Genomic DNA, 12,496 nt, shown 5'->3' on the forward strand with positions numbered 1-12,496 from the left:
GTGTCCATAATTTTAAGGGTAAAAATGAAGAAAAAAACACTTCGTTTCCTTTTTTTATTTAAAAAAAAAAAAGAAAATGTAAACCAGTGAACCCCTTTTCCCCCTCCCCCCCTATTTTAGCTACTAAAATCCTAGTTGTAAGCCATCAAACACCCAATCAAAGAAGAAAATTTTAGTGTGGTCACCTACAAGTAGTAAAAGAAGAGCAAAAAAGTACATTTAAGAAACTCACTCATTGAAGAGTACACTGGAAACAAATAATGATTGATGTCATTGTGATAAAAAAAACCCATGATTGTGATTTTTTGGAAAACTGCAAATCCGATAGAGAGATTCTATGGTTGCTGAAACTATGGAATAAGTCCGAGCATATTTTATTTTGGTTGTTTTAGAAAAAATTGGTTCTTAATATAGAGTGAAAATAGGTTCTTAATATGTGTTGTTATTGCATTTTAGGTAAATCGTACTCGTCACTATTTCAAGTGGTATAATCATCTGATGTGCAATAAATCAATGTCAATAATACCTACCTTGTTAAAGGCCATCAATCGGTTGGAAGCTGAGCATGAAAGAAGGATTTTAAAAAAAAATTACTTTGGGCTACTTTACTTACTTTTTGAATGTGCATTTTGTTGATTGTGTTGAATAAGAATTTAATTACAGTCAAAAGAAGAAACAAAACATATGGTGTAAAAGCAATATGATCTTTGTACCTTGATTGTTGGCACCATCGTCAACATGATATTGAAAAATGAAAAAAATTAAAACCTCCCTTGTTCAATCGAGGTTTGTATTTAGGATTTTGGTGGCTAACATATTTTTTAAGAGGAAATGAAATGTGTTTTTATTTTTGTCCTTGAATTTATGGGTAAGTGAGAGAAGCGCGCACTTCTTGGTTAGAGAAGTGAGCGAAAACGACTTTTAGGACCAATTTAGCAGACTTTTTATATTTGAGAGACTATTGTGGTTAATTTTAAATATGAAGGGCTAAAAAAGTTTTTTTTTTGAAAATATATTAAAGAAATCGTCCAATTAACTGCGGCATTGAGCAGAAGAGCGTGTTCGTCTGCACAGCTGCAAAATAGTACTTTGAAATGTAAAACGATCGTTGACGGTGGGACCCACAAGCTGGGAAGATGGAATGCCTACTTTTATTACACGACGGGCAACGCTCGCCATACAATCAGGCCAGTCGAGTCCACGGCGGAAGATACTTCGGAGATCCTTTTCCAAGCCAAGAAATTTCCGTGTGCACGTATTTTTTTGTATTTTTCCCCCAATCCATCATGAAGCCGTGAATTCATTTTCTTTTGTTTCTCAGAAAAAAAGTTAATGAGTTCGTGTAGGCTATTGCTTATAGTACGTGCCTCACCTTTTTTCCGTTTCCCTTGCGGTGGTGCGTGTTTCTCACGTAATCACTAATCAGCTCTCAAAATACGAATTATGAACGCCGTTATCTTGGTACAGATGCCCGTACAGTTAACTCCAGTGGACCGCTCTCCTCCCGTCCCTATCCGTCTTCTCTCCGTGGAAATGCAAAAGGGGAGGTCCATCCCCACCATGGAAGCTCTGTTTTGAAACTCGGACCAGATCGGTCGATCGAACCGGGAACCGGTCAAGTATCCGGTCCGAGTCATGGTAGAAAATCGGAAATTTAAAATCCGGTCAAAGTCGGTCAAAAATCGGATTTGATCGGAAAAAAACCGATTTTTTCGGTTCAATAGTTTCATGTGGCCGAGACTAGTTAGTCAGCACCTCGATAATCTATAAAGGTGAGCGTTTAAGGTGGGACCTACGTGTCCTCGTCTCGCAGGCACCAGCTAATTGTTAGACAAACCTGTTGTCACTTGTCATCAGCTCAGTTTTTCTCAATTGGCGCTAACACTACCACTGTTCGGTAGGAATAGCAACGGGCGTGGGGTGGCGTAGCTTTTTTTTTAAAAAAAAAACTCAATTTTTTCAATATTATGTTTTGGCCCCCTAAATTGTTAAAACTTATTAATATATCTCAAATATTTCATACTTTATAAATATTGTCCTAAAATTTGATGTTATTTTTCAATTAAACTCATAATTTTAATTCTTAACTTGTTAATATTTATTAAATAACATAAATTGCTACTTGATTGTTCTAATTTTTTTTTATTTTCTTGTTAAATATATTTGAAACATCAAATATATATGAATATACATTTATTAATATTAATATATTATTAGATATTTTATATATAATATTTTAATTTTTAAATAATTTTTATTTATGACGTCATTCGGTTCGACCCCTATCGATTCCCGATCGAACCCATTAACCCCTGACCCCTGATCTCGGCCGAGTCGATATCCGGTCCGGTTCTGAAAACATAGCATGGAAGGTTGCGTTCCAATCCTATTGCTGGCGTCGCGATGATAGGCCAACAATTGAGCGTCAACATAAATGATATTGTTGCAAAAGATAAAACTCCATCCCATCGCAATTATTGATACGGTGAAATGCTTATCCTACTTAAATAAAAGTTGGACGCTCGGACACGTCTTAGGTAGGACCCGTAGAATTAAGCCGACTCAAATTTCAGACAAAAGCGTTGAAATAGACTCGTTTTAGCTCGTCACTCCATCGGTACATCTATTCGGTTATTACGTATAAAACTCAATTAGTTGATCCTATAATCTATCTAAGCTTAATGATGAAAACCTGACCCCAGCGACGAATGAATTAAACTTCAATGGGAGCTTATCCAACTAGCCTATTTAATTCGTGCCTATTCATAGTCAAATGGATATTTGGTGTAGTGAGTAAGATTGAATTAGCAGTTTTGAATTCAAAAATTTTTTTCCTGCACTTTGCAAATCTATTTATTCCCTATTGGAAAAAAAAAATTTGTAATAAAAAGGCTATTCATCGTTAAATTTCTACGTTTAGTACTAAATTTAATTTTAATCCAGGATTGAACTTGAGCTCAAGTTCAAACTCGAGATTTACGCTGGGAGCTCTTCTCTTTTTTATTTTTCTTTTTAGAGCTCTCCACGGAGTCCGAGCAAGGTTAAAAGTCAAGTTCAGCTCAATTATGTTAAAAGTAAATCTTTCCTACACTGACGACGCATACACTATCAGCGTTGGATTCATGACACTACATAAATACTTGGCTCTTTTTTTTTTTGGGATTGTATTCAACTCAAATCCACATCCGTTTACAAAAAGCGGTTCACGAAAGGAGGCTAATTTTCTCCCAGAGCGGTCCCATTTGGAATGCGACTTTTCCACCAAAAATTTGTACAATATTCTCGTAACATATTTTTTAACCACATTTTATATGAAATTTTTTTTAAAAAATACCTTTTTATGTAAAAAAATTTATAAATATTTTATTGACATATTTTTAACTATCATTTTATCTCATATATATTTAAAAAAACTTTTAAAATATTATCTTAACATATTTTTAAATTAATTTTTTACTTCACAAACATCATGTCGTTATCGTAAGTCAATTTGCGTCTCAAAAGCTCCGATCAAACACTGGCTCATTATTTTGGAAATCACTACTCACTTCTTGCCTCTTGCCTCAGCCTCAAATTGGACAAATGGAGAGTATCAAGGGTTCAGCGTTCTTTTTAAGTTGTTGATAATCCGAAAACAACACATGAATAAACTTCACTACAAATTTTATATTTATAAAAGTATCCAATGAAATCACAAAATATGAATACTCCATAATAAAATACCGTAGAAGTAAAAATTTTGTACACTGATGCGACTGCCAAGGATGCTGTCCGAGCTGAGCTGCTCAACGCCGGGCTGGCTGAGTGCCACCGGACTGAGAGGGGAAATCAAGCGGGCAGGCCTGCAGAGAAAGAACACCGGCGGGACTGGAGTCCCCGGAATAGCTCTGACGGTCAAGTCAGTAGAGCTTAGGAAATAGGATAACAGTGTATAGTACTGTAGATAGCGTATCTTGAGTTGTCAAGAAGTGCTATATTTATAGGCTTAACGAGTAGTAGTTTCCATGTAGATGTGAGTGTCCCCTTAGGTTCGGAGTCCCCCTAGGGTTTTGTACGATGGCCCCTTAGGGTTCGGAGGCGGCGGCCAAGACCGGGCTGTCTTCCCTTATTTCAAGCTGATACGCCCGGACTGCGGGATCTCAAGTGCCGACTTGGTACGCCGAGCTGACACGTGTCATGCGTGGGTTTGCCCCACTACATACACCCTTTTTTGACCCCATACCCGGATTCGGTCCCCATTCAGCAGTGTCAATGAGTGTGTTTGGATTGTAAGTTATTTGCCCAAATATATTTGCTTATATCACCATTACAATTTCCAATATACCTTTTTATCTTTTTATCTCACATATATTACATCACAAAAAATGCTACAGTAAAAATATCTCAAATAACTTACAATCCAAACACACTCATAGCCCATAGGGACCACTCCCTCCAATCAGGCGCAACCATAACCACTGCTACAACCCGCCCAACTCTTATCTTCGGATAATGTAATTACTATATATACACCCGCCTTTCATTGCCATCTCCGCCCTCCAAATCACCCAGCAAAAAACCAGCAGCAAATCTCCTACTTTTGCAGACCAAACCCTCCCCTTCCTGCCTTGCTTCTACAGCTAGCCAACCGAGCGGGATATAGTTTAATCGATTGAATCTCTGCAATCGCTATCAACCACCCCCTGGAGGCTGGAAACAAAGGTGTGTTAATGCGATTTGGTAATTGCAGGTTTGATAGGTGCAGGGGTAAGACCCAGGATTAAACGAGTTGCAGACATCACGGCTATACACAGAGCTTTCCGCCCTCTCATACATGTCCGAACAGTACGACGCAAGGGTTGTCTAAGCGAGAGCAACAACCCTTCGCCGCACGGCGGACGAGGCGCCTTGCCCTCTGAAGGCGGCAGCCCTTCCGACCTCCTCTTCCTCGCCGGCGGCGGTCATTAAGTTTTTTATTAGGTCTAATTTATATAGCAGTATTTTAAAGTTAAAATTGATTTTTCGCACTACTAAAATTATACTTTCACCGCTCAAGTGTTTAAGTACGCCGAATTCTGTTACCAACAAAGAATCTCTGCTTTTGATTGGTTTCATTGACTTTTAATTGCTGCCCTGTGGGAAATTTGAAAACTTGTATGAAAAATGCTGAGAATTAAGAGGGTTCCTACTGTCGTTTCCAACTACCAAAAGGAAGAGGCGGAGGAAGGTGCTGCTCGCCAAGGAGGGGGGTGCGGCCGAAATTGCCTCAAGAACTGTTGCCTTCCAGGTACTTGATCAATTGTTGCACCGTGATTATTAAATTTCTTGTTTTATATGTTCGTGTTTCTGGGGCTGAAGTGTAGTATTTGGTTCTGTCTGTTGATTGGACACTAGGCGCAAAGCTGCCTTTGTATCGTTTTAAGAGGTTGAACGAAGTTGCTAATGAGAAGGATGGCCTTAGCTGTGAGAACAAAGAACCTCCGGTTCCTTTCCTGGAATCTCTCCTGCTCGGGGAGGTATATTTCGTAAGAATGCTAGGGTATTAAATTAAACTCTTATTTTTACATATGCGTGCTGAGAGTAGCAATTTGACTGTAGTGGGAGGGTCGGATGCAAAGAGGGCTCTTTCGCTATGATGTTACTGCCTGTGAAACCAAGGTTTTTGCTTTCTCCCTTTTTACTATCTATTATCTGTTTGGTTTTGAGGCTCTAAAATGTCTTGCTCGAGAATCCTATATGACATTGATGCAAACAACGAATGTTGGAATAGGTGATTCCTGGTGAATATGGCTTTATTGCTCAGCTGAATGAGGGCAGGCACCTTAAGAAGAGGCCCACTGAGTTTCGAGTTGATAAGGTTTTGCAGCCCTTTGATGAGACCAAATTCAACTTTACTAAAGTTGGGCAGGAAGAGATCCTCTTTCAGTTTGAGCCGGGCGATGAAGTCCAGTTCTTGCCAAGTGCACTCATTGATACTGAGAACTCACCAAGTGTTGTTGCCATAAACGTTTGTTACTTTACCTTTCATGGTCATTGTAATTGATTTTTGTTAGAATTTCATCTGTTTTTAGCTGAATTCGTCCTGTTTAATTAACAGGTCAGTCCTATTGAGTATGGACATGTGCTGTTAATCCCTCAAATTCTCGATTGCTTGCCTCAGAGCATTGACCATGATAGCTTGTTGCTTGCTCTGTACATGGCTGCAGAGGCTCGAAGCCCATACTTCCGATTGGGTTACAACAGCTTGGGTGCATTTGCCACCATCAACCATCTTCATTTCCAGGTTCCAATCTGCCATCTACATGGTGTACCGTTAAGCTCTGCTAATTTGATTTCATAGTTGGAAAGTTCTCTATAACGAATTCTGGACTAAGTAATTTGTTTTTCTAATTAAAGGCCTACTACCTGGCTGTGCCATTTCCCATTGAGAAGGCTCCCTCTAAGAAGATCACCACCACAAAAGGTGGGGTGCAACTCTCAGAACTTCTGAAATATCCAGTCAGGGGTCTTGTGTTTGAGGGTGGAAATACTCTCAAGGATTTGTCCAATGTTGTCGCTGACTCCTGCATCTGCCTTCAAGAAACTAATGTCCCTTACAATGTTCTTATCTCGGATTCTGGAAAAAGAATTTTCCTGTTCCCACAGGTAAGCATTTCCGGTTATGTATTTTCTCATGGTGACCTTGCACGTCGTGAGTGTTACTTGTACTCCTGCTTACTGGTTTATTTTGTTTGGCTGTAACATCTGACCTCTTTCTTGTTGGATGGAATTGATAGTGCTATGCTGAGAAACAAGCTCTTGGAGAAGTAAGCGCTGAGCTACTTGACACACAAGTTAACCCAGCAGTTTGGGAGATTAGTGGGCATATGGTGCTGAAACAGAAGAAAGATTATGAGGAGGCATCTGAGGAAAATGCTTGGAGGCTCTTAGCTGAGGTATCCCTTTCTGAAGAGAGGTTCCAAGAAGTGAAGGCTCTGATCTTTGAAGCCATTTCTTCTAGCATTGAGGAAATCGACAGTGTGAATCCAAGCGTCCTTGAGAAGCCAGATGTCACACATCAGCCTCTTGAGGATGTTGATACCCTCAACAAAGGGTCTCAGCGAACAATGGTGTCTGTGTAAGCATGCTTGGTTCCTGCTGAGCATTGGCCGATACATTTTAGATTGGATATGTGGACCATATGGTGTCTGTTGTCATACTAATGAAGGTCATTACAGGAATTGGCCTTTCCTTGGTTGACATGCCTTGAATAATGCAACTAGGTTTGTGGGATTGGATAATGTATGTTTACTGCGTATGATTGGCTTTGCAAACCTGAGTTCTATGATGCGAGTCATGTAAAACATTTTAGATTGGATATGGTGTCTGTTGTCGTACTAATGAAGGTCAGAGTAAGTACAGGATTGGCCTTTCCTCGTGCCTTGAATAATGCAACTAGGTTTGCTGGATTGTTAGGGTTGTTGCTTGTATGTTTACTGTGTATTATTGGCTTTGCAAACCTGAGATCTGTAATGGGAGTCATGTAGAATATTTTGATGTTTGTAATGGATGCTTGTTCCTAAAATCTCTTCTAATCTCATAAGAGGCAAAATTTACTTGTGTTTGGTTGGCAGAGCTGATATGCTTCTGATTCAACAAAGCAGGATTCCACCTTCTGCAAAAAATGCAGGTTTTTGAACTCAAATCAGATAGGGTTTATGTATGATGCGAAACTTTGATCAGGGCATTATGATTTTCATTCCAAACGGCAATTCTCATGCTACGGAAGGAGTTAAATTGTATACTGTAGTATACTAATTGGAAGGCATGCTGCTTTAGTAGCCTCTGTGTTGGGAAAACTTGCCAATAGTTTGCCAAGGCTTAAGGAGTCAGAATCAGAGAAAAAGGCCGAAAGTTTGATCCATCTCTTTTCAGGTGACAGCATGGGGAGACGAGTAGCTATGTAGCACCGAACCATGACAAACTTCCAATTAATTGCGGATAATCTGGACAATTAACTAAAGTAATTAGCATCGGCTGATGATGAGATGCAGTAGTTCAACAAATGAACCAATAGGCTTTCACCTAATTTAAGATGGAAATCGATTGGAGATACCGGAAGGTGTCTAAGCTGTTTGTTTATAAGATGGCAAACGATGAACTAAGTTTGAAGTGGCTTGTTAATTAGAGGGGAAGTAAATTGTGTTTGTTGAAGGATGTTGTCTTGATGTGGTACTGGGGCAAAATAAGGCGGAAAACGCCTCGCAACACATATTCTATTAACCAAAAAAAAAAAAACTTAGTACCAAATAATCAATTGATTGAAAAGGTTAAAAATGTTTGATTTGAAAAGGCATAATGTATATTTACATCCGCTTAGTTTTTTTTTTTTTTTCGGACATCCGCTTAGTTACTCATTTAAATTTTGAACGGTGGTGTTTATTAGTAATTCTTTGCCCATTCACATCACATGAACCTAACTTTTATTTTTGTTTTCTGTGGTCAAAACGGTAAAAATGTCATTTCCATCACCCACAAAACCATCTGGACCAATGTGCAACATATGAGAGCTAAAGAGCTTAAACAAACTAACAAGAGTTTAAGCATAATAGAAGAGTTTCGTTAGAGGAAACAAACTTGAAATTATTTTATAAAATTGTAACATTTAATAAATGTGCTTTTTAGTTTTAACAAAATATTATAGTTAAATCATTCAAAGATAAATAGTATGGGCACATTGGAGAAGCACTTGCAGGGCATTATATTTACTTTACGGGGAAGCAAAAAAGTTAGTGCTAGTCTCTCTGGTTCCTTCATATTCTGCAGTCTCCCACCCTCAAGCCTCTTCTTCTCATAAACGAAAGCGAAGACGCACCTCCACAAAACTCTCGTCCAAGCCATTGCGCTAGGAGCAATTTGGGTTTCGAGGTAACGCCCACTGCCCTTCTTTCCAAATTTATCCCTCATTATAATCCGACATTCGCATCAATATATTCACCTGGAGGGAAGGCCATGCCTGCTTATGGTCATTGTAACTGTCTCTACTTGTTTGATAAAATGCCCAAGAGAAGTACTCGAGTAAGGTTAGTTAAGAATGATCGTGTGAGGTCAAAAAGAGAAAGGGGATTGTGACGTAAATCATCATGTTGTAATTTGTTTCACTGTGAACTATACTTCTCTTATTACTCGTTGCCTGGGAATAATTTCTTTCTTTCCTTCTTTTCCTCTCCTAGCTGTAAGTCTGTGCCACGCTGGGTGTCTCTTCCGAAGAATTACTTGTTGCTCTGGTTGCTTACTTGTTTAGTTAGGGAATATATGTTTTAGGAGAACTAGGAAAGGAAAAGATTTTTTTTTTTTTTTTTTTTGGCTCTGTGTTTGGATTAAGCAGCTTGAGAGTTTCATTTTTTTCTAGCACATCTTAAACGTATCCATTCATATTTTCGTGAGCCTAAGTTTATATCTTTCTGAATCCTGTTTTTGATAGTAAATTGCTGGTAATTTTGCCTAATTTGGATTGTATTAGGAGAAGATGAAAAAAGGAATTCATCCACAGCGTCAATGGATTTCCTACGTAACCCAGAGTGGGCGATTGATCAACGTTATGATGACAAAAATACACCAAGTTGTTAAAGTCTATCACATAAGGGGTAGACAGGAGAGGACCGAAGGCATTGGCCAGATTGCAAAATTTAAGCGTCGTTATGAACAACAGAAGGTAGAGGAAACAGAAGAGAAGTAAATCCTTTCACTTGCAGGAGCAATGATACATTTCTATGTTTTCCCTGAACCAAATATGGAATGCCTTGTTTTCATTTGTCATTACACTATCGTGCATGGTAGCACATATGCTTCATCATTTCTTTTCCATAATTGACAACTTTTAATGGTTTCTTATGGACATTGATGGGTAATATTTCACAGAATGGATACCAAGGGCTTCAGTATCTGCTGGTTGTCCTTTCATCTTCTTTGCAATTGTTATTGTTTTCTTTTGGATCTTAACGGTATTCTCTGCCAAGTTGAATTAAGGATATATGACAAATGTACCTTTGATTATGCAAGGTGTTAGATTCTATTTCCTTTTCTTTTATTCTTATCATTTCTTGGTGCAGCCTGCAAGTTTCTAGGCTTATTCTTCTTTAGGCAAACAACAACCACTTGTCTTAGCATTGAATCTTATTCTTTCTACTTGTTTAGTTTTGAGATCGCTCATTTTCTTCATTGTTCATTTATGATTAGTTTTGCAAACATAAGTTTATCATGTTAGAGGTCCTTAATCTTCACATGATAATCTAAAGGACGAAGTTTTTCCTCCAGACTATCTATTCCAACTAGCTGAGTGCTAGTACGATATATACTATAGAAACTGATAACCATTAGTTCAACCAGTTTGGGTACCTTGTTTTTCCCCCTTTTTAATGGTCTGTGTTGTTGTGCTAATGAAGTTCAGTTGCCCTTTCCTTGTGTGATATGGCTTAAATAACGCAACCAGGTCTTTGCTGGGTTTTTATGGCTGTCACTTGTCTGTTTACTGTGTATTATTGGCTTTGCAAAACATGAGCTCGGAATTGCGAGTCATTTAAAATGCTTTTGATGTTGTAATAGTTGTTCGTTTAGAGACTTCGTAAAATCTCTCATATTTTCCTTAAGAGGCAGAATTAATTTATTGGGCAGAGATGATATGCGTCTGATTCGACAAAGCCGGTTTGCCACCGTTTGCTAAATGGCCAGCTTTTGAACTCAAATGGGAAGGGGCGTATGCATTATGTTCAAATTTCGCTTGAGGTATTCTGATCTGTATGCAAAATGGTGATTCTTATGCTGCGAGAGGAATTAAATTCTCTACTAATGATGAAGGTTGTTCTGCTTAGTAATCTCTTGCCAATAGTTCAACAAGGCTCAAGGAGTCAGAATCAGAATGTAAGGTAAAAGCCGAAAGTGGGATCCTATTTCCCTTTGCGCCAAAGCATGTTGAGACAAGTATTAAACTTTGTACGAAAGCGCGACAAATTTCGGATTGATTGCTAGCTAAATTAATTTGCATGGCGTGATTAACTAGTAATCTTTCGCCAAAGTCAAGAAAGCTGGAAGGGGGAAAAGGGGGGGGGGGGGGGGGAGAATACTGTGATTTAAGCTCTTCGTTTATTGTTGGAAGAAGGCACTGTTATGTGAACCGTTGTGGTTATTTGATATGGAAACTGTGTTCGTTTAAGAATCATATTATTTGTTGGAAGATTTTTTTTTTGTGGAAATAATGGTGTAGCATTTTTAAAATATGATATATGTGAGATAAATAAGACAATTGTAAAAATAAAAAAGGTAATTGAGAAACATATTATGTAACAACAATTTTTCTATAAAGAAATCTCAATCCAAACAGACCGCATTTACCAATTTTTTTCCTTGCTAGGCAAGTGAAATGGAAACCAGTTACCCATACATACATGTTTAAGAAAAAGAAACTTACACCAATGAAATAAAAAAAAAAACTTAAAATGTTTGATGTGAAAGAGGGGTAATGTATAATTACTGCCTTGAGAACTTCTGTCTGAAACTACCATTAAAAAGGGACTAAATCCCTCTTTGAACTTTATGTTGGGGCTTTGAATTCTACCTGCAGTGAAAAAAATCCAAAGGAGGTGTCAACGCATTCCTTTGATCTAGTCAGATCTGTGTATAACTCTGTCTAAAATATCTTCCAAGTTTCGATTTCACTATCCAGTACGAACGACGTCGTTGGAATAAAATAGTGTTTGGATTGATATGTTTTGAAATAAAATAATTTACTTAACAAATTTTAATCACCTTTTTATCTCATATACATCACATTATAAAAAGTGCTATAATAATTATCTCAAATAAATCATCCAAATAAACTCATTTTCAAACAAACAAGGCCCAATTGGTTTCAGTCAAAATATTACCCTTCCCAACGTCTACCACCTTCAGGTAGAACTCCTTTTATACTGCAATATCTTACAGGGCCTTGTGTCGATGGAGTAATAGAAGAAAATCTTCTAATTCTTTACTCCAAACGGTTTGGAAAATGCCAATCCAGAGTAGCTGAGGAATACCACTCTCTGAAACAAAAATTTGATCAATTAAACCCTTCTAAAAGAAGAAGTATGTATATATCAAAATTCTGGCTTGCTTTTCTCCACTAAATTTTTTTTGCTATGGTTGCGTTTTAATCTTTTTGAGGTATGTATATATCCCTTGAAAGTACTCATGATTTGCCATCAAATTATGGACTCTACCGTTTGCAAGGTTCTTTGAAGCTTCAGATTTGCATTTTTTTTTTTTCACAAAGAATGATAGTAGTAATTTTTTTTTGTGTTTTTTACCCCGCATGAAAGTAAAACTTGAAATCTGGATAAAGGGGAAGCCGAAAGACGGTAGAATTTTGACAAAAACAAAAGGAAAAGACAGGATAGAAAAGGTAAGCCACGTCAACAAGTTCTAGATTAAGACGCCGTCGTTTTGTTCGAGGCAGGAGACTTGGACAGATATGCCGTTGGACAGAGGATCCCGAGTCCCG

General features: G+C 38.0%; 2 protein-coding genes across 2 annotated transcripts; both read left to right on the forward strand.

Annotated features, from left to right (window-relative positions):
• The first annotated feature begins 4,522 nt into the window (after positions 1–4,522).
• Positions 4,523–7,578, forward strand: LOC113770288 (GDP-L-galactose phosphorylase 2-like). The gene is made up of 7 exons (XM_027314707.1): positions 4,523–5,266; positions 5,374–5,495; positions 5,578–5,637; positions 5,750–5,986; positions 6,077–6,262; positions 6,376–6,624; positions 6,756–7,578. Exons 1-7 carry the CDS (start codon positions 5,143–5,145, stop codon positions 7,098–7,100), a joined length of 1,323 nt encoding a protein of 440 aa, XP_027170508.1. The 5' UTR covers positions 4,523–5,142; the 3' UTR covers positions 7,101–7,578.
• A 1,150-nt stretch (positions 7,579–8,728) lies between these two features.
• LOC113772009 lies at positions 8,729–10,014 on the forward strand. The gene is made up of 2 exons (XM_027316547.1): positions 8,729–8,886; positions 9,482–10,014. Exon 2 carries the CDS (start codon positions 9,488–9,490, stop codon positions 9,695–9,697), a length of 210 nt encoding a protein of 69 aa, XP_027172348.1. The 5' UTR covers positions 8,729–8,886; positions 9,482–9,487; the 3' UTR covers positions 9,698–10,014.
• The last annotated feature ends 2,482 nt before the right edge of the window (positions 10,015–12,496 follow it).

This window comes from Coffea eugenioides, chromosome 5 (genome assembly GCF_003713205.1).
Source record: "Coffea eugenioides isolate CCC68of chromosome 5, Ceug_1.0, whole genome shotgun sequence".
NCBI lineage: Eukaryota > Viridiplantae > Streptophyta > Magnoliopsida > Gentianales > Rubiaceae > Coffea > Coffea eugenioides.

Bases quoted from the DNA above. Each gene is read 5' to 3' on its own strand.
- LOC113770288 (XM_027314707.1), top strand. From the start codon at position 5,143: ATGCTGAGAATTAAGAGGGTTCCTACTGTCGTTTCCAACTACCAAAAG. The intron at 5,987-6,076 runs GTTTGTTACTTT...TTTAATTAACAG, and splicing joins CAAGTGTTGTTGCCATAAAC to GTCAGTCCTATTGAGTATGG. The intron at 6,263-6,375 runs GTTCCAATCTGC...TTCTAATTAAAG, and splicing joins TCAACCATCTTCATTTCCAG to GCCTACTACCTGGCTGTGCC.
- LOC113772009 (XM_027316547.1), top strand. From the start codon at position 9,488: ATGAAAAAAGGAATTCATCCACAGCGTCAATGGATTTCCTACGTAACC.